Raw genomic sequence first — 27,090 nt, forward strand, 5'->3', positions numbered from 1 at the left:
GCTTGATTTCTTAATTGACAACATATTTGTTATGTTCGAAGGACGTGTTTTTCAACAGACTGCCGGCATTCCAATTGGAACCAATTGTGCCCCTCTTCTTGCCGACTTATCTCTTTATTATTTTGAGGCTGACTTTATACAGCAACTTCTTAGGAAGAAAAATAAGAAGTTAGCAATATCCTTTAACTCTTCTTTCCGCTATATAGATGATGTTCCTTCACTAAATTTCAAATTCAAAAATTTACAAATTTGGTGACTATGCTAAACGCATTTATCCTAGCGAACCGGAGATAAAGGATACAACAGATACAGCTAATTCGGCCTCATATCTTGACTTACATCTAAAAATGGACAATGAAGGTCGGCTGAAACTTTATGACAAAAAAGATGATTTCAGTTTTCCAATTGTGAACTTTCCATTTCTAAGTAGCAACATTCTAGCAGCACCTGCATACGGGGTATATATCTCCCAATTGATACGATGTTCCCGTGCTTGCATTTTCTATGATGATTTTCTTGAAAGAGGGTTGCTGCTCACAAGGAATCTATTAAACCAAGAGGTCCAAATGGTTAAATTGAAATCATCCCTTCGTAAATTTTACGGACGCCATCACGAGTTGGTTGAACGTTATGGAATAACTGTTTCACAAATGATATCGGATATGTTCCTTACGTCGTTACTACAATCCCCTTCACTTTCATGCATGTGACCTACCGAATTAGACTATTTACCGGATTTGTTATAAGATGAGCAACACGACGGGTGCCACATATGAAGCAGGATCTGCTTACCCTTCCGGAACACCTGAGATCACCACTAGTTTTTGGTGGGGTTCGTGTCGCTTATTCTTTAGTTTTCTATGTTGTGTTATGTGTACTATTGTTTGTAGGTTTGTCTTTTTCATTTACCCCATGGCGTTTTCAGTTTATTTTCGATTTATGAGTTTGACTGTCCCTCTGGTATCTTTCGTCCCTCTTTTAATGCAAGAGTGGTTGATATAGATAACAAACAAACAGCCCAAAAAGAGAGAAGAAAAAGTAATAGATATCCATATACGTATAGTTCACTATAGATGGACCAAATAAACATATTGTTATGATTTTGTAATTATTATATTTATCTATTTTGGCCTAATTTGTTTTGTGTGGCTTGATAGTTTTTTGAAAATGATATTATCACTGTGCAGTTTAGTTACAAATAAAGGCAACAATAGTATACCGCTGTTGTCTTTATTATGCAGTTCAGTTTCAAACCCTCTTTCAAACCAATACAGCTATAATTTCGGATATTGCAAGTCGCAGACTTGTCAAACCAGTCCGAATTGGAAAAGATGAAAAATAGAAAAGATATTTTCTTGATCTTTCCTTTTCCAACAAAGGTCTCGATGGCGTCATCTTAGGCAATATCCTTCATTATAAATTAGTTCAATCGAAAATACCTCCTTATTTCAAGGATCAGTCTGTACCAATCATTTCTTAAACCTATACCAAACCTATTGCAACTAAATTTTTTAATTACAAACACGTTTTGCAGGATCTGAATAATGACGACTTCAGGTCTTAACCTCCTGATTGCACTTGTGCTAGTTCCCAATTCACATATAATCCGGATGGCCATGTTATTACTGGTAACTTCAACATTTTCAATAACACTTCCCTGCGAACATGTTATCGAAAGGTCCGAAATATCGTGAGCCTAAATCCATCAATTGGATATACAACTTCCCTTTTTTATGGATTAAGTCGAGGATTATGCCAGGCAATGGTTAAGCGCGAGAAGGAAGACGAAGACACTCTTTCCAAAAGGCAGTGAGGTCGTTGATACAAATCAAAATTATGAATGTGACCTACCGAATTAGACTATTTACCGGATTTGTTATAATATGAGCAACATGACGGGAGCCACATGTGAAGCTTGATCTGCTAAACCTTCTGGAGCACATGAGATCACCCCTAGTTTTTGGTGGGGTTCGTGTTTTGTCATGTGTACTATTGTTTGTCTGTTTGACTTTTTCATTTTAAGCTATGGCGTTGTCAGTTTTTTTTCGATTTATGTGTTTGACTGTCCCTCTGGTATCTTTCGTCCTTCTTTTGGAAATCACTAGAACAATCATAGATACTGATGGAATGATTCAACTTAAAATTTGACTTACATAACGATTCCAGAATGTTCAGGATAAAAGATGCGTTATTTAAACTTATGTTGTTCTAAAAACTTCCGATCTACAGTTTTCTAGAACTTAGACAATAATTTTCTCAGCAGTTGGATTGACACTTTTATTTACAAACTACATCATACTTCATTGTGACCTATTGGACGTAATATTCTCTGTGGAATCAGGGAAGATGTCCGGATAAAGAAAAAAGATTGGACCTATGTTTTGACAGTTTAGTTGTCATTACGATTTGTATAATACTTTGTGTAAACTTGTGTATAATTAATCCTGTAAAATTTTATAAATGATTTGTGTCTTTTGTTGGCTACAATTTAAAGGTGATTTTTGGCCGTAACAATATAATAAGTAGCCAAAAAGATAGTAAACGTGAAACATGTAATATATGACAGCTGTTGATGGTAAACTTGGAATTGATAATAAATAGCAAATACAATGTATGCTTTATTTATAGTGTATGTATGTTCATAGTATACAGATAAAGCGAAAAAAACATGTCCTGTCCCCCAAGCACCTTTGAAAGGCATGAAAACTATGTGTAATTTTAAACCGTCCTAAACGAAAGTATAGTCTATTATTTAAAAGTCCAACCAATGACGGAAACAATATCCGGACGCCTTCAAAGAGACAAAAAAAGTTTATTAGAAATCTTTTATTTTGCTTTATTCTTAATCCTTAGTCAATTTGTAGTTAAAAACAGCCTATCTGAGCATTATGCGACTTATAATAAAAATTTCACAGCTCAATTTAAACTGACTGTAATGTATGACTTTGATAGAAAATACTTGAAAATTTCATTTTGGGCTACAGGAACATAAACTTTCAATATCAAGATCATTGTTTGCTGATTTTTTTCTTGTTTGTTCTACTTCTTTAAAGACTTCCAACAATTTTTGCAATGAATTTAGTAAAAAATCCAAGGTATTGAAGTGTCAATTGGAATATTGACCCCCCCCCCCCCCCTTTTTTTCATCTGGTGTCTGTAAAGTACTACAAATTGATCAAAAGTGCAGTCATGGTCATTTAACTGTGTTTATTTATTTACATCAGTTAATAAAATTTCAGATATAAAAATTTCATTTGGAATAATAAATGGTGCTTTTGTGAGTTTCTGCAGTGCTTACATTATGCTATGCTATCTGCCAAGTACATAGTATGACGCAATGCTATAAGGGGTAAAAATCAAATAATTTCATTAAATCTGCATGACAACATTTTTTTGGGGGTAGTAAACAACTTATGTTTCAATGTTTAACACCACAGAATAACTTTCTGTGCATTTATAACATTATTTAGGACATTTTTTTATATAAAAGCATATTTTCAGGATGGGAAAAGCTAAAAATAGGACAAACTCAAGTTTTAGGCTCTAAATTTGCAATATGTGACATTTTGCCCCCAAAAAGATTGAAATGTGGCTACTAATATCTCATATGATCAGTTAAGACAAAAAAAACCAATTGTTTTCTGATTTTGATGTTTCACCGCATTTTGCTTAAAGGTGTCATACCACCAATTTAAAGTCCCTATCTGTTCAACCAAATTTTCAATTTTCACAGCTTTCTAAATATTTTACCTTAAGTTTAACTTCATAGAAACTAGGTATATCCTGAATTGTACAGGTGTCACCTTTCTGCATGCCAATTTTCAACATACATTCAAAATCATATAAGAAAGCAGAGAGCTTCCGAAAGGAGGTACCACTAAAAATAACCCCTGGTTTTCTGGAAATCTTAAATTAGTATACTATGGAGGGCATTAATCCTCAATTTTAAATGCAAACTCATAGACAGGTAAATTTTGACTCAAAATGGTCTTAATATATTTCTCTTTCAACAAAACTTTCATTTCTGCAAATTTGTTGGTTAGTTTAGGTAAACAATGACATCAAATGCACTTTTTGTTTGTCCGAGTAGGCCTACTTTCACATACGTTCTAAATTTGAGGGAGTAATTGGTGGTATGACACCTTTATTATCGTTTTTCTCCCAAGATGACCCAAACGGAATAATCATAAGCGATGATGACAAATGCAACTTTTTCAAAGAATTAATGAGGAGAAAAGTTCAGTGGTCGAAAATTATAGATGAAAGTTTGACGACCACTTGTGAATCTTACAGTGTTACCATATTAATGACAAAATAAACATGAGGAAAAAATAATAATGTTCGTGCATGTTATTCTTACAAAACAGTATGTTAAAATTCAGGCATTGAAGACAAATGACGACGTGTTACTGATAAGGGACCCAAATGTGAACAAAGACATCGTATATCTCTATTCCATGGGGATACAATTTGATTCGTAAGTTACCATTGCCCAACGTAATATTTACAATATACATATAAATGTTGATTACATTTTCAGATTCAATTCATATATTTTAGCATGTAACTATGGTACTTATGGGACAAATTGTCAAGAGACTTGTGATAATTGTAAAGATACAGAATGTAACCAATTCAATGGTACTTGTACACATGGATGTTCTGCTGGATGGATGGGTCCAAAGTGTGCAATAAGTAAGTTTGTTATATATCAATTTTAATCAATCCACAAGAGACCAAAATGACACAGATATTAACAACTATAGGTCACCGAGCAATGCAAATCCCATACCGCATTGTCAGCTATAAAAGGGCCCGATGCGACAATGTACAACAATTCAAACGAGAAAACCAACGGCCTTATTTATATAAAAAAATGAACGAAAAACAAATATGTAACACATAAAAAAACGGCAACCACTGAATTACAGGCTCCTGACTTGGGACACGCACATATATAAATAATGTGGCGGGGTTAAAACAGTCCTGTTTACACTACATACCATGAGGATCAAACACACAGTACGACAGAAATATTATACTATGTATCATTTTGCCGTGCTGTTCGTGTATACATAAGTTGTCGTGACTTATAGATGTTTTACAGTGCGTAAGACCGTCTTCGAATCGAAATGAAATATAAAATCATAAAAGAACAGACGTCGCCTTCATTTACTCGATCAAGACACGATCATCAACGTGGAAACAACAAAAGCAGAAAACAAAGAATATGCTCCCCCTATAGCTTACAATAAGAAATTATAATGTTGTTTTGACATAACATTTATGGTACACACTTTACTGCACCAGATACCCATGATTTCTTGATATAGATGTTCATTGACGATCTTTGATACTTTTTATTAAAAGTATGTATTGTAAAGAAACACACGTATGTGTTAATGAATAATTGTTGACCAGTTTGACCTCAAACCGAAAGCGGTAATTTACCTACATAAAATAAATACAATAGTATTTACTAGGGATTGTAACGAGTACTCGAGTACTCGGGTACAATTCTAATACTCGTATACTCGTTCGTTTGCCCTTTACAAATCTTGAGATACATCTCCTTACATTTTCCCACACATAAGTTACCTTGGAAATATCATCGTTATACTAGTAAAAATACTAGCAATACACGTAACTAAGGATCAAGTATATTATGTAGTCATACAGTTCTGCAACATTATGTATGTCTTACGTTAAGATGTCAAGTGATGTCATCATATTATAATTAGGTTGATGAAAGTTAATAACCAAAATACCACATTACAACAAAAATTGAATCTTTTAACTAGACGTTAAAGATTTATTCGAGTACTCGAGTACCCGCTAGTATCATGCCCGAGTTCTCGAGTAATAAATTTCCGATCCTTTGAAATCTCTAGTATTTACTTAATAAAAAGCGGAAATATTTTCCATTTATGTTTAACATAAGTTTGATCTTTTTCTCTTATTATAATCATTGACTCAAATGTAACACTCACTAATTTATTTTCTTTCCTAAACTCAATTTGAATCATAAATTCGGGGTATTAAATCTTAAATATCTGTCCTACGATATAAATGCTTTGAGCGGGCATGCATATCCTCATGTGAGGGAAGCATGTTGCATTTACGTATTTTTTAAAATTGATTTTTGAAGGCTGCAGTGCTGATACCTATGGGGAGAATTGCAGGTATGAATGTCACTGTTTCTATGGGAAACCGTGTGATAACAGAAATGGTCGATGTCCTGATGGATTGTGTGGTGCAGGATGGCAATCGAACAGCTGTAATCAAAGTAAGTGCAGAATAAGTATTGGTATAAACTATAAACATGCAGTAAACTTAAAGATTTAACATTGTAAAAAAAATTATTGAAGTTCACTTCATGTATTGTATATCAATTTGATCATCCTATATTCATTATTTGTTTCTTTTCTTAATGTCTTTTTTTGTACTGAATTTTATTTGAATTTTATCTTTATTATTATCTAGGCTGTGATAAAGCAATGTTTCGGTAGAACCGCCATTTGCAACAATATCAACGAAACTTGTGAGCCATTTGTTTTATTTGTAAAATGTGACAACGTATCCAACCGTATAAACTGTTCTATTTCCTGTATAAATTGTATAAATAAGTCTTATGATCCATTTTTTTTGGTCATGTTGTTGGCTCTTGTAAAGCAGGCTATCGTGATTTTAAACGTTGATTAAATTGCAAGTCCTACTTATAACGTTTATCTTTCCTACATTCAATATAATAAGTTAATATATGAAAATTCGTCCAAATAGTGTTTGCTGACAAAATTAATTATGCTTAGTCAGTCCGTTTCTGTGTTTGATACATTTTAATGTTGTGTCGTTGTTCTCCTCTTATATTTAATGTGTTTCCCTCAGTTTTAGTTTGTTACCCCGATTTTGTTTTTTGTCCATGGATTTATGAGTTTTGAACAGCGGTATACTACTGTTGCCTTTAATTATCATTCTAATATGACCTGCTTCGTTCGCTTTGTGGATAAATCCATGCTCTAAATCCAAAACAAATGTTTGCACATGCTTTTATTGACTACTGCAACGTGATAATGAATTAACAAATTACAGCATGCATTTAATATATTTGATTAACTTAAAACACTTCTAACCTCTTGAATTATGCACATGTTGTTACTTATTCATTTATTATGACTGTAACGTGTTGCAATTCGAAATTGATATATTTGACATAGATACTACAACCGTTTTCGTTATTTCGATTCTGATTAGGAAATAACCTTAATTGTCCTAATCAGAATCGAAAAATTGATGTAAGCTATACTTTACTGTTGTTTTAACATGGATAGGCATTATAGTCATTTTATTTTATCCCTCACTATTGCTCGGCCAAAAACAATCACGAATATAATGCTTACCTAGTTTATAACTACCAAAAAGTATAGCTTGCATCAGTCTTAATTTCTTTTATGGGGATAGTGAATGTATTGTATTAATGAAGTGGGTCTCATTTGGATTGCCAATTTTTTGTAAGTGTGACACGTAAAAGTCAAATTATTGTGCCATGAAAACGGGAAATGAAGTCTAGTGGGACACTTAGTTATATCCTAATAATTTATTGATATTGATAATTCTACCTTGTCGACATATCCTGTCTCGGTCCTTTTAATTTGGAGTTCACGCGATTGCCAACTTCTGGGTGTTACTATGGTTTGTCTCTTCCTACTCATATACATTAATTTCTAGTTATTCGTTGTTATGTGAGTTTTCTCAAGGTTCGATTTAACTAATTATAAACACAATTAAACTGTTTTTGAAGTTCACATCATATTTCATATATTTTAGCATGTGGCAAAGGAACCTACGGAATAAATTGTTCTGAGTCATGTCGCAACTGCATAAATGAGTCTTGTGATAATTTAAATGGACGTTGTCTGACACAAGGCGATTGTAAAGCAGGATACCAAGGTTCAAAATGTAGTGAAGGTATGTTAGCCAAAATTTATATCCTTATTTATACTAATTATCTTTCTGTAACATCAGTTACAGTAAAGATAACAAATCACGCAAAAATAAATAGAAATGTCTTTACCATAACATACTTTAAACCTTTCACTAAATTCTTACATAAATATAAATAGTTGGTTTTGAAGTTTGGTTGTACCTGTAGAAAACGTATTTCAAACGGAAAAGCACATCCTCATTGTTACGGATATGTTGCTCACCGTGCCAAGACATTTTGAATCGTCCTAGTAAACTTTTTGATCCTTTAGATAAGTTCATTCTTAAAGGTTTCAAATTCAACACTGTAGTTAGATCTTTGAATATTTTTGTTATTGGTATTAATATTGGTTTTGTTATAAATGAACTACAGGCAAACTATATCTTGTTGTTAAATACTTATGCACATTCACATGCTTCAAATTTGTCCATACATGTATCCTGGCATTGCACGAGGTTAGTTTTTTCTCTTATGGTTTATGACGTCTTTACATTATATCCATGATTAGTCTTAGATGCATAATTTTTTTATTAACTGGTTTGTCACTAGCTGCGATTACTCTTAGATCAGTGTTTGTGTTAGATGAATTTCTATTTGTATTCATCTGATGAGGTAGCTATTTACAACTGTTGTAAATAGTTTGTTCTGTTCTCATGTTGTACTGTAACAGCGCTGTCCCAAGTTAGGGAAAGGTTTTTTTTATGTGTTATATTTTGTATTTTGCTCATTTCTTGCACATTAATTAGGCCTGCCGTTTTCTCGTAATACACAGATATCTACATTCACGGTTCTACAATCCAATATTTTGACATTGCACAATATCATTTTTTTCGCACGGTTAATTACATATATACACGAAATCCATTGAAGATTAAATGTGTAATTATTGATATTTTATAAATGTAAATTGACTTAGAACTAACCTTAGTAAATTTGATTACAAAGAGATGAGTATTTTTGTTAAAAAAAAAAACAAAAAAAAAAAACAACTCCAAGTAATATAAAATGAGGAAGGCCTTGATAATATGGAAAAATCAATAGTTCATACACATCTAAGAATGAAGAAAACTGTCATAATTCGGACTTTGTACTTGGTAATGGTCTGTCTTGCTTTATATCGATCTGATGAGTAAATGTTATTTCAACTGATTTTGATAGAAATTTGCTAAAGGCAAAGGATATTAAAAAGAACTGCTGAAATGTTTTCATGAATAACTACCTACAAAATTAAGTATTGCTACACAAAGGAGTTCTAAATATAGGCAACAGTAGTATACCGCTGTTCAAACTCATAAATCCATGGACAAAAAAACAAAATCGGGGTAACAAACTAAAACTGAGGGAAACGCATTAAATATAAGAGGAGAACAACGACACAACACTAAAATGTAACACACACAGAAACGGACCAAGCATCAGACAAAATCCCACGAGAATAACAAACATAACATCAAAACTAAATACATGAATTTGGGATAGACGTCTTATCACAATGTGAATTTACACTCAAAAATAAGAGAAAACAAACGACGCAACGTTAAAATGTAATTATAACACACACAGAAACGAACTATAATATAACAAAGGCCATATTCCTGACTTTGTACAGGACATTTTTAAAGGAAAAATGGTGGGTTGAACCTTGTTTTGTGGCATGCCAAACCTCACTCTTTTATAGCCATATGAAATATAACATTAAAATGACAACTCAACACCACAGGACTACAATATAAATAAATTGGAGAACACAATTGACAAAGAAACACGAACAGCAGCCAACAAAAGGCAACAAGTTCAAAATTTTAAGACGCCAGAAGTGCATTTTGTCCACACAAGATCTACTAGTGACGCCCAGATACAAAAGTTTGAAAGCCGAAACAAGCACAAAGTCGAACAGCATCGAGGACCAAAAGAGCAAAAAAGTTGTGCCAAAAACGGCCAGGGTTTTCTGTTAGTTACCAGAACATCCCTATTATTTAGAATAATTTATACTTTTGCAAACAGTCAATTTATAAAATTATCATCCAAAAGATGTACATGATAAAACTGAAGTATTAAAACTAATTACAGGAAACAACTGAAAAACATTACATAACCAGACATTTGCAACACAAAATGTAGACACATCCGAATTAGTTTAAACCTCAACGCCAAGTGACGTCATATTTGAAATTATAAAAATTGACAAAAAATGACGTCATTTGAATTTGTAAAACAGATCATCAAAAAATGAAAAATGATGTCACATTTGAATGAATAAGATAGAAGTAGGATTGATTTAAGATAATATTTGAACTAAATACTGATATTGCATTTAATAACAATGCACATTTTAATACTTATTAATAGCAAACTAAGGTAGCAATTAACTATATTATAAAGCTATGTCCGGTTTGTTTTGAATCTAACTTCAAACGTAAAATATCGTACTAATTACGTTGAACAAAATAAAATCTAATAAATGAATGCGGTGATTAATTTTCTTTACCATAACACATAAATATAATAGAAAAGACGTCAACACATTTGACAAAATCCGGTGAGAATTACAAATTTAACCTTAAACATTTAAACTAAATACATGAATTTGGGATAGACAAGTACCGTAACACGTCTTATAGTAATGTGAATTCACACTCAGCAAAACAGTCACAATCGGGAATAAGTCACGTTTGGTAATTAAAAGATTAGACGACATAATGACAAACCACAATCTACCATGTGGTAAAAATGTCCTTAGCTAGTTTGGTCAAAGACACATCGTATGGATCCACCAATTCGTGATAGTGTCCATAAAATTTACGGAGTGTCAATTTTAATCTGTTCTCCTCGTAACTTTGTTGGAGCAGTTTCTGCGTAAGGAGCACACTCCTGTATATGAAGTCCGTATAGTGTGAACAAGCACGAGAATAGCGTATCAATTGTGATATGTAAACACCATACGAAGGGCAAAGGGTATGTTACTGCTGAGAAATGGGAAACTGATAATTGGAAGTTGAAATCGTCCCGTTTATCAAAGATTTTCGTGTGAAGTCGTCCATCTACGTCAATATTGAGGAAAATATCAAGGTATGAAGCAGTCCTTCTAGTATCAGTAGTATCCTTAATTTCAAGTTCACTGGGATACATGAGATGTAGGTATTGGCTGAAATATGGGTTATTCAACGATAGAACATTATCAATATATCGGATAGTAAAATTAAATAATTTCGCAAGGTGCTTTTTCTTTTTGTCTTTTAGAAGGTTCTGAATAAATTCTGCTTCATACGAGTACAAACACAAATCAGCCAGCAGGGGTGCACAATTAGTACCCATTGGAATACCGACTGTCTGTTGAAATATAAATCCTCCAAACTCAACAAATATATTGTCGATCAAAAAGTCAATATCATCTTCAGTATATTTTCTGGAAGATTCAGTGTGATTCTTCACAAAATATGAATTATTGTAACCCAAAACAAGAAATTTGTATCTACGATTCCCATTTTTATAGAAAAAGCTCTGTTTTATGAGATGGTGAAGTCGATCTTTCAACTGAGCATGGGGAATAGTAGTATATAGCGTAGAAAAATCTAAAGTTTTTATGTTGCTGCAAAATTGCAAAGATTGTGATCGAAGATTAAGCAGAAGATCTTTCGAATTTTTGAGAATCCACATCTGGTTAACACCACTGGTAAAATATATCTCCTCACAATATTTTTGAAGCTCATCTTTAACTGTAGAAAGAATAGTAGTCAGTATTTTAGAAAGATGTTTAGTCGAACATTTTGAAGACCCAGCTATGTATCGTTCTTTATAGGGAGTTTTGTGTAATTTAGGTATCCAGTATAATGAAGGCAAGTTTTCTTCGTTTTCTTTGGTGTTGATACCAAAAGAAAGAAGGACAGATTTATGATTTTGTAAAATTTCGTCCTTGGTAAATGATTTTAAAGAATATGTAGGATTACCAGTAGATTTATCAATTCAAAGCTCTGTAGTGAGACATTGTAAATAATGTTTTTTACATATGAAGACAATATTATTGGAGGCTTCATCTGCTGGAACAAAACATATTTGTCATGCAAAGAGGATAAAGCATCCACAACCTCCGGATTCTTGAAAGGGTTAGAAACTCTAGTTCTCATATTACATCGTAGTTTTTGTATTCGCCTCTGAATGCATGATCGAATAGCTTTGATCAATTCAGACAAAGTTTCTAGTTCTGGTTCGTCTAGTTCGCGCTTTACCTATTTTCTTGCATAGTCCTCAACTGCATCCATCATTAACTTGAAATTCTTTTTCCAGTTGATGGGCTGGGGGATTCTATATTTTGGTCCATTGGCTAACAACTCTTTTAGTTGTTCATTGGTAACGATGCCAAGGTCACCAGTAATAATATGACCATCTGGACTGTAATTGTATTGTGACGATGCACATGAGCAATCCGGAGGCTTGAATTTTGTATCTTTGAGGTTAAAAGCCTCTAAAACTCTCTTGTGATTGAAAATCTTGGATGTAATAGACTTAGTGTAAGTATAAAAAATAACAGGTGTAGCTTTATTTTTGAAGTAATCAGGTATAGTTTTTTGTACAGATTTTTGATGGAAAATATTGCTAATATTTACAGCATCTAAAACTTTATTGGCGAATTCTACCTTAAAAAAAAGGTATATATATATTTGAATAGTCTATGGTTAGCAATGTCCATGATAATTACAACTAATCTATACAAAACAGAACGAGAATCAGTAACGGAAGTATTTTGGGCATCTTGAAATAGTAAAGAAAGTTTTGACAATGAAATGGAGTATAGTTTAGTTCAAATATGATTAATTCCTCAAGGTTTTTGAACAGACGTTAATAGACTATCAATTGTCACGGTGTGTTCAGCAGGTGGTATATATTTTCTGTGACCATGACTTCTATTTCGTCGAGCAGAAGTATTAAATAATTGTAATGTATTGACAGTACTACACCTTGGACTAGACAAAATACCTACACCATCAATTTTGTCATTGCATCCATATGCATGGAATGGCTGTTTCCAACTCTCTTATCCAAAAGTCTTCCCTTTGTAAACGATATGGTGTACTCAATATTGGGTCATTTGTTGGATGATATATTTTCTCTATAATCCGGACTTTCATTGAAACAATAGAATGGTCAGGCTGATTGAAATGTTTATAGAGAAATCTGTTGTTATTAGGATCATTTACATTAGACCGATGTTCATTCATCCTAAAATTGAGTCTGTGTCAAGTTTCCCCGACGTAGATTAATCCACAAAGAGTACAATCAATACCGTATACAATATTGGAAGCAATGCAATTTAAATCCTCATGACTATGTGTATTGTAATTTTTGGTGGTTAAATTACTTTGAAAGTAGGTATCAGTTATTAGTATATCACAGGTTTTACAATTTTTACGGTTACATTTGGAAATAGAGCAATATTTAATGAATGGCTATTATCTATTTTGAATTTATTGAACCATAAAACTAGTTTTTGACTCTTCACATTGAATAATCCGCGAAGGGGATTATGTAAAATGTGAAGAGTCAAAAATTAGTTTTATGGTTCAATAAAATCAAAATAAATTATTGCCATTCATTATAAATAAATTTCTATCAAAACTAAGGCTCAAAGAACTTTTTATATTATTTATATTAACAATAACAACGTACACCCATGTTGGCGTATGAATACACAAAGTCAAAGTGGGCGTGTCGCCATCAAAATTGACAACATTGAAAATAAAACTAATAATTTTAACCAATCAGAAGACAGTAAAAACACATTATTTATTTATTGATGGTTGTCATTGAAAACTAAAATATCTGAAAGTTGAACAGCACACGGCCGAATATATTCAAACTTGTCTGAATTTAAAAAAAAACAAAGCTGCCGTACAAACATTTAACCAAAATAGTATACAAAACAAAGTAAAGTATACGTATATATACTGAACACATTAAAGTAACAAGTACACGACTTGTACTAGTTTAAAAAGTTTGTTTTATTACTACTTCAGTCCTTTTTGAAAACATTATGTTCGAAAAAGCTTTATTCTGATAAAACACATAAAGTTTTAATCTTACGTTGGACAATATTCATGGAATATTTATGTTGAGCATGACTTTGCACAATCTCACATATCTCATGAATGTTTAAATTATATTCGGTGATAAAATTGAGAATGGAAAAAAGAGACAACAACGCGATCAAATAGTAGAAAACCGCCAAAGGTCAACAAATGGTCTTGAGCACAGCGGGAAAATCCTACAACTTGAGGCGGGCTTTAGCTGGCCCCTCAACTAAATGTGTACTATTGGGACGTAAATGTAAATCACACTAAACTTTCAATACATATAAATGAACACACATTTTAAAAAGGCATACAAGACAATAGTGTTCTCTCAATCATACAAAAATGATTAAAAAAAATCTTTTCTTTAAAAAAAGATATATCGGTTTGCTACCTAAAGAGAGTCAGGGAGTTTGATATTATTAACTAATATTTATCACAAACGAGAAATATACTTTATTCTCATTGTGAAATTCCGATGTTTTACTGGCTGATAAACCTATAAACGTTAAAATCATGTTTGCATCTAGTAGAGTAACTAGTAATTTCTACTGTTGATAAACGTAGTTAGCATTGCTCTATTACAACATTTTATTGAACATTTTTCTCCAAGAAGCTATAAAACTAATAAATAAAAAAAGTAACTACAAGACTCCAATCGGAGTAAGAATTTTGCAAATGTATTTACCTCGAAGATGGCACCTATATCCTGTATAACCATTACGACATCCATGTTTGGTACAATTTCAAGAAAATGGTTCACAACCGTCATCCAACCATCCAGTACATGTTTCTGCGCAGTTATACCCAAAATGTACCGGGAAACACACTACGATAGTTAAGTTGGTTTTAAAAGACTACATAACTACTCAAACATATTTAAAAAACCTTCGTCAATGTAGATTAATTTTTACAATTGAACAATTTGCTATGTGTTACTCCATTTGTTCTGCTAAAACGCAAATAGAAGTTAATCTTTCAACAGAAAAACCGATACAGGCGATACTAAATTGGACACTTTTTTATGCGAGAAAGAATTGTATACATTTTTGTTTAAATATGACATCATCAATTTTGACTCACTTCTTATTTTCAGGATCTAAGCTGCCAATTTCCAATCAAATATTTGATCTAATATACTATTTCATAATGTTAGCATTAAGAGCTTTTCATGTACCGATTTTCTTTGTTTGTGTATAAAAACAAGAAGATATGGTACGAGTGCACATGACACAATTATCAAAAAATTGTCACAAATAGTACAAATTATAACACAAACAGAAACAATTATTTTAGCAAATTGATTACAATGGTGATCAATTATAATATAGAAATTAATAATTCATCTTTGAAATTTAATCTAAAGTTAATGTAGTTTCATTTGTATTCTTATTACTTTTTATACTTTGTGGCTTGGATGGAGAGTGGTCTCATTGCAACGCATACCACATCTGATTGATATAAATCCACAGTTTTCTTTTGAAAGTACCAATTCTATAATATGACCGATGTTTTCACTTCTTCCAATAAGCGATAGCGATTGTAAGTTTTTATGGACTTCTCCGTTTTGAATTTGTATTGGAGTTCTGGATTTATATTACCTATATTCCCGACTTTCATACCAGACGACACCAATTACAGAACCTACCTATTATAGGTATTCTAAACATCCGAAACATACATAAATTAAATACTCTTTCTTCCTGTTAGAATAATAGTGTTCATATAAGTAGGAATGAAGATTTCGGTAAACATACATTGATTACATTTCATACCATGATACCCTGCTTTACACGATCCAAGGTAAGTAAGGATATAACTTTCGGCTTACATACCTGTAATATCGTAATTTTAATAATGATCCTGTGTCCAATGTTTAACACAGTTATCTACCTTGATTAAACAATCATAAAATCAGCATGATTTGCATCTTTAAAATAAGAAAAACATCTATTTTTATTAACAATATACAAAATACCCTTGTAAAAACACGACTATCACCTGACAGATCATTTAAATACCTTCACTACACTTTGAACCCTGGTATCCAATTTTACAACCGCCTTCTATATGACATTTTCCTGTCCGATGATCACACGACTCATTTATGCAATTGCTACAGGACACAGAACAGTTTATCCCGTAGAAGCTTGTGTCACATGCTACAAAATACAGAGTAAAGTAGAATGCAGATGGTGATATAAGATATTATACCGAATCAAAACTTATTCCTTAATCTTCTATAATTGTTCTTTTATGTGTTTAGTATATATACGTATACTTTACTTTGTTTTATATACTATTTTGGTTAAATGTTTGTACGGCAGCTTTGTTTTTTATTTTAAATATACTTTCAGAAACTTTGCTGCCTTTAAAAATCGACAAGGGACAGTGGATATTCATTGGAGGAGTTGTTGTGGCAATTTTGGTTGTCATTGCAGTTATATTGGTTGTAGTATTAATTTACAGGTATCTTTAACATATATCACATATTTATCACCATTTGTACGTTGTTTTGATACAAAATACTTCAAAACCTTTTCTCTATCAATTTTAGAAGCTGGAAAAAAAACCAGACGCAATACTAAGTGCGTGCATTAAGGTTTATTTCTCCTTATTATTATTGACGACCATTACGATACCTATATGCATTCAACAATAGTTTTCTTCAAGTCGTTAACATTTTGTATATGCTATGTAATACATTTGCGGTATAATATATGAATAAATAATTTATTGCTGCATAGCACAGTTTAATGTACAGCGACGTTAAGCAAAATGTTTACATAATTTAAGGGGGCACCCATTTTATAGTATTTCTTTTAAATATTATATAGTAACAAATGTTAGTCTTATAAAAGCATTGTTCTTCTGTCATCAATTATGAGATCTAAGCTCAAATGGTTACTAGTGTTTTGTGGCCGAATCTCTCTCAATCAAAATCTATACTATTTCGTACTAATTGTAAATGAAAGCTAGATTTTCAAAATGATAATCATATCATTTGTTTTCTAGAGATCAATTTGATTGGTATATTGCCTACTCCTACACCTTTGGTGATATTCCTGATTTTGTACAGGCATTTTCTTATGTAGAACATGGTGGATTTACTTTCTAAAAATTCAGATAAAAATGGTTCTTTTGTATAAATTTGGACATGGACATGTTAAATGTTCATACATGTTTGATTGACAAAATAGAAATGAATTTTATTAAATCATGAAGATGTCACAACTGTTGCACAATAAACGTGTCGATGAGAATAGGCACCCTTGGCATAGATAAAACAATTTGTAGCCCAGGCCTATGGTAACTATAGAAATACTTTTAATCGATAAGATAAGACATGATCTCAATTCTATAACTTCACTGAAAATTTTGAAATAACATAATCGACATATTTTCCTATAGGAAACGTGCAAACAGAACTCGTAAACCAAGAAGAGGCACACAGTTTTCAAATGAATTAACTGGTAACCCAGGTATTTTCATGTAATATTCTAAAATATAAGTATACATCCTTATTTTAAGAAATCTTATCAGAGAACAACATCTGCACGGTTGTTTCATTATTTATAATAAAGAGATGACACTCATTTTCATAAACAAAAAGAATGATCGATTAGGTTTCTTTATAAAAATTTAAAAAACGCAAAATGAAAAAAAACATATATCATGATGACAGTTTCCAGCGCAAACTTAAGGTTACTGAAGAACTTCAAATTCAGTTTGATTAAAAGACATTCAGATATGTGAATGCATTTTACAAAATGTGTATATATACAAAAATTTGCGAAAGCAAATTTACAAAACTAACATTGTTGGGTTGATGTGCTGCAGCCATCCCGATAGACCACACGACCACCTGGGCTCTACAATAATAAAGCTTTCGGTGGCCGTGTGTTACGTTTCCTCGTCAGTTTTAATCTAGCGGCGTACGTACTACAGTACATGATATATTAGGCATGGAGATGTTATTGTTACATATCAGCTCAATTATCTATAGTAAAGGATCCTACAAATTAATGTAAGATACAGTCACAGAAAATAATATATATATGTATAGTAGGTTATTTCTGATCAGATGGCCCTTTTGTCAACATAGTTTATATGCACTAGAGTTTCTGTAGCTTTGCAAATATTTCAACTTTAATCATAATTGTTATTTTGTTCAGGCTATGTATAGTTTTTCTGTTCTCAATATAGTCATGTTCCATTTGTTTAAATTTGGTTACGATGTTAAATGATTGATTTGCTTAAATCTTCAGACGATTAAAAGTTGAAATCAAATAAAGTTGTCATTTACTTTTGAAAGGTTTTCTTTTAACAGCATATTCTAATGATACATTTGAAAGTCCACAATATGCACAGGTAGAAAAAGAAAATCAAATGTCATCTAAAGGAATGATGGTTGAGTTCGGAAATGTTTCAATGTCAGAAGATTCAGATACCAATGACACCAGACCTGATAATCTTTATCTGAATACAGAGTCAACAGATGCTGACAATTTATATTCAAATACAGAGGCAAAGAACGTATTTTCAGAATACAATATTGCAGTTGGCAACTTACCGAGCGTTGCAAAAATGAAACGGAAAAATAATGCATTTAAAAAAGAATATGCTGTACGTCGCTTATTTTATTATAGTGTGTGTGTATGTGTTTGATATACATTTCAAAATTTAATAGACAAATAACTAGTTAAAAGGAAGGAAATTAACATTAAATAAATAGATTTGTTACATGCTTGCTTGCAAAGCACCTTTCAAAACTATTTTCATCATGATCGTTCAGACCCCAAAATTATTGAAGGCAATGATGTATAATTATTTCAATACATAGAAAGTATCTGAACAAAAAATATAAACGATTACATACCGAACTAGAGAATTAGTATCAAAAGATTTCAAATTTAAATCTAAATTTTAAATCTCTTCTAATCAATACGAAAATAATTTTATTCTGATGAAAATTTGACATCTAAATGTCTTGAAAATCAGAACATGACAAAAAAGAAAGTTCAAAAATATTTAAAAAAATATGTTTAAATGAAACAATATCCCAAAATAACAAGAAAAGGACAGTTAAACCGATTATAGAGCAGCAGAAGGAAAACCGCCATATATTAAAAAAAGGTAGTTAATCTTAACATACTGTAAGTCTCATTAATAGTTTTCCTGATGTACGATAACATTGGTATGGTTTTTGTTCCATCCTCTACGATAAAGGTGTATTGGCCAAAAAACAAGCGAAAGACAATTATATAAGAGCGTATAACAAGACAATAACTCATTTAAAGACAATAAGGAAAACATCAGTATAAAACGAAACTGAATATCAATAAACGAACAGAATAGGTTGTATTTCATAAGAGCTTTAACTTCGTCAGTCAACAGAATAATCTTAAATGGTAAAAATGACGAATAAGTTGACTATTGACACCTCAGTTAACCATTCTACAAAAGCCCACTTATTATGTTACCATAATTAATATCGCAAAATCTACCAAAAGTTGCAAAATAACGAATATACAAACTAGTAACACCACACTATCATAGAGACCTTCCACAATTTATTACAAAATACATTAACTAGGGTTAGACATCAATGAATAAATCGTTTAATAAGTGTTAAAAGTGCGATCACCTATTGTTGTACTAATTTGAGGGTTAAGGTGGTACCCAACACTTTCACCAAAATTAATTTGGCTCGTTTAATTTTCATAAAATTTTGTCAAAGTATTTACTTTGACACTTTAACAAAAATATAAAAATTTAAAACATTTTGAACTAACCGTTTTGTCAGAAAAATTACACTGGTTATATAGCAATTTGACAAACACCCATTTTGATCATTGAGAAGCTTAATATTCCTTTTACAACACAACTTAATTAAAACGTTTAGCTGACTTTACAGAGTTATCTCCCTGTAGTGTTAGTTACCACCTTAAGGAATGATATTGTTGTCAAATATAAGATATTTATTAGAAATTATTGCAGTCAGTTCAGTTAACAGTTCTTCAAGCAAGATATGTTCATACAACTTATAACATGAATTGTATATGAACAGCATAAACCATGATATGAATTTTGAAAGTACGAAACATCCTATTATCAATATTTTACTCGTTTACAAAAGCTTTTAAAGTAAATCGTGTTTTCTTTTCTTCTGTTTACTTAGATTAAGCCACATCATCTGAAAACAATTTTTACCACTACTGATTATAATGTTTTATATTGCAGATGCTACCGAAAGGTTTAAAATTGCCACATTCAGAGGGTGAAAGGGAAGAAAACAGCAAGAAGAACAGATACCTGACGACATTTCCATGTGAGACTCATTTTAAGTGCTAAATTACATAAAGATGAAAACTGAGTATTGTGATAAAAAAAAATTCCGTATGGCTCAGTATATTTCAAACAATATCCCAGACTTATATGGAACAGTAAATATACACAAAAATGTCACAACATAGAAAATCACACTATAAAATACCAATTGCAATGACTTAATTCAATCAAATGACAGTTTAACAAGAACAATAGAACATACACTTAACGAATAAATTTGACACAACAGATACAGTTAAATCTGCCTCTTATCTTGTCCTACATCTAGAAATTGACAATGAGGGTCGATTGAAAACATAACTTTACGACAAAAGAGATGAATGCAGCTTCCGAATTGTGAACTTTCCATTTCTTTGTAACAAAATTCTAGCAGCACCTGCATACGGAGTATACATATATCTCCCAATTGATGCGATATTCCTGGTCTTGTATTTCCTATCATGATATCCTTGATAGAGGGTTGCTGCTCACAAGGAAGCTATTACCCCAAGAGTTCCAAATAATGAAGTTGGAATCATCCCTTTGTCAATTTTACGGAAGCCTTAACGAGTTAGTTGACCATTACGGAATAACAGTTTCACACAACATATCGGATATATTCCTTATGTCGTAACTATAATCCCCTTCCCTTTTTACCACGAATGTGACCTACCGAGTTGGACTAATTACGTGGTTTGTAATAACATGTGCATCACGACGGGTGCAACATGTGGAGCAGGATCTGCTTACCCTTCCAGCACACATGAGATAACCTACATTTTTGGCGGCGTTCGTGTTGCTTAGTCTTTAGTTTTCTATGTTGTGTATTGTGTGCTATTATTTGTCTCTTTGTCTATTTATTTTTTAGCCAAGGCGTTGTCAGTTTATTTTCTATCTATGAGTTTGACTGACTCTATTGTACCTTCGCCCTTGGTTTTGATCTATGACACAATGTAAATAAAAAAGTAATAAAACATGGGATGTCAAACAATATAAGAAAGACAACCCTAACCTTTGACAATAAAAATTAAGGCAACAGTAGTATACCAATGTTCAAAACTCATAAATTAGTAGACAAATCACCACCAAAGAAAATAACGTACATAAAGATATAAAAAAAAAGTTTGTAGAGAAGTGAAAATGTTTTCTATAAAGTAAAAGACGGATACGATTAGATGCAATATCATCCTACATAAAGATAGAACTTCATTAACTTCATTTCTGTAATAATTTGATTTAACAAACATTGCATCAGATTTTGCAACATCAAAAATATATGTTCCGACAGCAAACATGATTAGCTGGTAGCTAGCAATGATAGTCAATGCTGTTTCCCTTAAAGTAGTCTGGTAAGAACGTGTTACTTTACATTTATAGAAAATGGACATTTTATTACAAATAAAAAGAATTTCTGTTTTTACTTTGATAACAATGCACGGATATGGCATTTCAAAGTAAAACTAGCTAGCAAGCCGAATTTTATAGTAGGACAAATCTGTTCTTTTGTCACAATGAGGTTTTGAGACATTGACTATGGTTTATGTTCGTACAGAAAGAAATGTAAGTAACCTGATCTATAACACACCAATATCTAAAAAAAAATCTAGAATATATTTATAGATTATCGGTGATCATCTCAACGAGATTGATTTTCTCGCTTGAGCCGGGACGGCGAAAGCGAGAAAGGCAATCGAGTTGAGATGAACAATGATAATCTTTTTATCGCTATTTTACCTATGACGACGTTGTCAATTTCATGTCAATTTCATGTCAATTTCGTTAGCAACGCCACGTGCATGCTTAGTTTCTAGCGATAATTTTCCATCTCAAGCGAGTAGCATGATATGAAAATTATCACAAAAAAAGATCAAAGGAAAAATGCACAAAATAGCGATAATCAATGTTAGCAACTCTGTAACAACTCTTATAACAAAATTGCGAAAAACATATATATCATACTACAAGAGGCTCAGATAACTACGGATTTAACGACAAAGTAACAATGGTTTTTGTTGGAGTTCGTTTTTCTGAGTTTTTACTGTACTGTTTTGTGAACTGTTGTTTGTTGTTTTCGATTTTTTTGTCATGGACTTTTCAGTTTGTTTTGAATATCGCATTGGTATCTTCTGTCTGTCTTTTCCCTTAACTTGCATGATAGCAACTTTAAGTGATATGGACATTTCCGTAATATTACTGTCATTTGCATAACGTTTAGCAAATTTTACTTAACTTTTATATATCTTATACCTCTTGTTTCGTAGACGATCACTCAAGAGTTCAACTGGATACGTATGATGCCAATACAGACTACATTAATGCCAATTATATAAAGGTAAGATCTTTTAACTTCCATACGAACTTCCCCAACAATGACATTCATTAATATGATATTGAAATGATTTTTCATGTGAAATAACTTTAAAATGTCACGAGCTATTAGATGAGTTGAATATATTTGAATATTAATATCTGGGTTTTCCACTTAAGGTGTAATCCGGTTGTATACGATAACAGGTCGAAAAAAAAAACTCCCATGAATTTGACAGTTGTAGGTAATTAATCCTACATTTTACTGCAGTAAAACATTTTCTGGGTCATAAACATATGTCTTGGGTATTTCAAAGCAACATTATTTTTTTTATCTGGGGTTTCTATGAAATATTTTGTAAACATGAGGTTACATGGTTACTAAATCGTGTACACAGGTTAAATAAGGGGAGAAATTTGATTGGTTGACTTCCAATGATGGTTCTTTTCTTGTATGCAATGAAATAGTATGTAAAATTTTTTCTATAGTACTGGACAGGATAAAACTTTACTCATGCCAAGTATTTCTTTATTTGAAACAAGGATAAATTCTGCCCATTTTTTTTAAAAAGTGCAAATTTTACAAAGACTAAAAGGGGAAAATCAATAGTGGTATTACACCGCTGTGCAGTTTACATTTTTCCAAAACCAGATTTCAATAATTCATTACAATTTTGTAAATGGAATTGAAATACATGTTATTATAATTTCTCTGTCAATATTTAGCTTTTTATTTATAGAACTACAGCAACAACAAGGCGTATATTGCAACACAAGGTATAGTATTGATAACTATGATACCTCAATTAACCTGAGGGATATAGTACTCCTATTCCATTTTGAAATATATGCCACTCACGGATAACGTTTCGAAACTGATACACAATATACGATATACGATCCACAAATAAAGTTTTATTCGACACTAATACTAATATAGATGGGAACGATATTTGGTAACGTTAATGTTTCATCCATCCAACTAGTAGCAATATGCTCTTGTCCTTCTTTTATTAGCTACACAGTATGACAGCTATAGGGACATCATACAACATATAAACTTGATCGGTAAATTTCCTCATAAAGATAATTAAGATTTAGTTGTAACAAAAATCATTTTCAGTCGTTGTTATAGAGACCAATATGAGTCGTCCAAGCAATAACATGGTGTCTGGTTGACTATTGTAGTAATAATCAGGTCTTCATATTACCCAATACTTGCACTAGTGTATACAAAAACAAAAACATTGGTATAACAATGTTTAACCCAAACTTAAACAGATCTTTCAATTATTGAGTGTGTGAAAAACAAGCTTTAAATTTATAAATGTACAGATAATCCGATAAAACGTGTGGGTTATGAGGCAAATATTGTAGAACATATATTCGGAAACACTTTGTTTATATCTAAATTTTATATATATAGGACCTAAGAAAAATACCTTAAGTGACTTCTGGCAAATGATTTGGCAAGAAAACGTGGACACAATTATAATGGTCACAAATTTAATGGAAGGTGACAAGGTAAGAAAAGTTAGATATGTTTATATCATAGTAACGTTGTTTAAAGTGAGATCAGGTCATATTGAAACGGTTTACTGAAAGGGACTTCTTTGCTGCTGCTAATTATCATTTGAACTGCCACTAAGTGCAGGTTAACTACCAGACGCAATATCTCTAACATAGGACAAGCTTTTTGATATTCTCAAACAACCTCTACAAATGTTTTTGTTAATACAGTTGAAAGAGTTAATGCAAACGTATAGAAATAATTGAAATTTTTTTAGCTGATTTTTAAAAAAAACCACACACATCATGACAACTCCAACAAACCTTTTGATATCTAAAAAGGAGTTATCTCAAATGATAGGTTTTTATTATTCTTATTACAACAGTTATGTAATACTTGATTCCAAACGAACCAATAATACTAAATATAAGAATATTATGAAAATCAGAAAGATATCAAATTTAGGAATATTATAAACAGAACATAATGATATCAAATATTGGAATATTATAGACCGTACACAATGATATCAAATATAGGAATTGTATGTGCAGTATGCAGTGATATTAAAACTTGGAATATTATGGACAGTACATAACAAATATCGGAACACGATAAGCAAAATACAATGATTTCTCTAATTCTATGGAAATTAATTTTCTTCCTTTAATCAACATGATCAACGTGTGGTTGCAGAAAGATCATTGGATGATTTTAAGGGTCACAACCCCTTAAGCTAACTGGATGAATCAAAATATGCTAACAGGTGTTAATCAAATTGACACTTCGTGGAATGTGAAAGGCACTGGAAATGGATTTTTGTTTAACAAAAAAAAAATTTTTTAATCATTAAAAAAACAGATTCTTACATATTACTCGTGGATTATCGGATTTATCCAATCTCGATAGTTAAATTATAAATCTAACTATCTCGATTGAATAAATCCGATAATTCACTGGTATTAATTTAAGAATTTATATATATGTTACAGTAAATAAGTGAAATTAGGAATTACATGTATTTACTAAAATTTAGGAATTACATGTAATTCCCGATGCAATTGGTAATTACAAGTAATTCCTAAAATGGCCCAGAAATTACCAGTAATTACTAATTTTAAAATGAATTTTTACACCTATTTACTAACGGATAAAACAATATTGTAATATTGTCAACTGATCAAAAGTTATGGTACACTAACTTGAAAGTGAGTACTCCTAAAACGTGATCAGCCTAAAATTTACCTTTTTGCTATAGGTGCATTAGCTACGAGATTTTAATATATATATATATGATTTTTGTTGTTGTTTAATCATTAATGCAAATAATATAATGAAATTATATTTCACTTTCAGCAGCCTAACTGTTTCTATTTTGTTAAATAAGCTGATAGAAATGGTTGATGAGTTGTGCACTTGCAAGTTAATAATTGGAAATCATTGAATACATATTCATTTGACATTCAATTCAACCCCTAGCTAGAGATGGGTTACTGATATATTCAGCTATCAAAATTTTAAGGGTTTCGCAGAAACAAGTGTCTCGCCTACTTTTGCTGTGAGTCGCACAGGCCAAACAAAAATAGGGAAAAATTATTAATTATCTTTTAACTAGTTCTGTAAGAAGCTAAGACAAATTGAAAGAGTTGGTATTACTTTGCTTCATAAAAAAGAATGGCCAACGTAGATACAAGTATCTTGTCTTAGGGAGGGATAAATCATACTTTGTAAAGAATCACTCTAATTCAAACAAAAAATTCTCTGAAACCGATATTATCAAGATGCTTGATTTCTTGATTGATAACATATTTGTGACGTTCGGAGGACGTGTTTTTCAACAAACTGTCGGCATCCCAATGGGAACAAACTGTGCCCCTCTACTTGCCGACTTGTTTCTTTATTATTATGAGGCTGACTTCATGCAGGAACTTCTTAGGAAGAAAGATAAGAAGTTAGCAATATCCTTTAACTCTACTTTCCGCTATATAGATGACGTTCTTTCACTAAACAATTCAAAATTTGGTGACTATGTGGAACGCATCTATCCCATCGAATTGGAGATAAAGGATACTACAGATACAGTTAAGTCGGCTTCATATCTTGACTTACATCTAGAAATTGACAATGAGGGTCGGTTGAAAACAAAACTTTACGACAAAAGAGATGATTTCAGCTTTCCAATTGTGAACTTTCCATTTCTAAGTAGCAATATTCCAGCAGCACCTGCATACGGGGTATATATCTCCCAATTGATACGATATTCCCTTGCTTGCATTTTCTATCATGATTTTCTTGATAGAGGGTTACTGCTCACAAGGAAGCTATTAAACCAAGAGTTCCAAATGGTGAAGTTGAAATCATCCCTTCGTAAATTTTACGGACGCCATCACGAGTTGGTTGACCGTTATGGAATAACCGTTTCACAAATGATATCGGATATGTTCCTTACGTCGTAACTACTATCCCCTTCCCTTTCATGAATGTGACCTACCTAATTAGACTATTTACCGGATTTGTAATCACATAAGCAACACGACGGGTGCCTCATGTGGAGCAGGATCTGCTTACCCTTCCGGAGCACCTGAGATCACCCCTAGTTTTTGGTGGGGTTCGTGTTGTTTATTCTTGAGTTTTCTATGTTGTGTCATGTGCACTATTGTTTTTCTGTTTGTCTTTTTCATTTTTAGCCATGGCGTTGTCAGTTTGTTTTAGATTTATAAGTTTGACTGTCCCTTTGGTATCTTTCGTCCCTCTTTTCTGTCCAAATTTGGTAAAAGTTCAGGACGGTTTATGAAATCTAATAAATGTCTTAAAAAAATTTAACTGCAGAACTACAGAGTGGATGTTATGTGAACTGAAGAAGAAAATATAGTCCATTTATATGTAGTATATGAAAA

At 31.9% G+C, this 27,090-nt stretch overlaps 1 protein-coding gene across 3 annotated transcripts in view; it reads left to right on the top strand.

Moving 5' to 3' along the window:
• LOC139516026 (multiple epidermal growth factor-like domains protein 11) overlaps nt 1–27,090 on the top strand; it is a 271,615-nt gene that overhangs the window by 213,211 nt on the left and 31,314 nt on the right. For all 3 annotated transcript variants that reach the window (XM_071305834.1, XM_071305842.1, XM_071305849.1), the window contains 10 exons: nt 4,561–4,695; nt 6,149–6,286; nt 7,825–7,965; nt 16,404–16,515; nt 17,458–17,528; nt 18,377–18,672; nt 20,290–20,377; nt 22,638–22,708; nt 23,424–23,460; nt 24,110–24,207. In XM_071305834.1, coding sequence (XP_071161935.1) covers nt 4,561–4,695; nt 6,149–6,286; nt 7,825–7,965; nt 16,404–16,515; nt 17,458–17,528; nt 18,377–18,672; nt 20,290–20,377; nt 22,638–22,708; nt 23,424–23,460; nt 24,110–24,207 — 1,187 coding nt within the window. The remainder of the gene's footprint in view (nt 1–4,560; nt 4,696–6,148; nt 6,287–7,824; nt 7,966–16,403; nt 16,516–17,457; nt 17,529–18,376; nt 18,673–20,289; nt 20,378–22,637; nt 22,709–23,423; nt 23,461–24,109; nt 24,208–27,090) is intronic.

The sequence above is a fragment of the Mytilus edulis genome, chromosome 1 (assembly GCF_963676685.1).
Source record: "Mytilus edulis chromosome 1, xbMytEdul2.2, whole genome shotgun sequence".
Classification (NCBI taxonomy): Eukaryota; Metazoa; Mollusca; class Bivalvia; order Mytilida; family Mytilidae; genus Mytilus; species Mytilus edulis.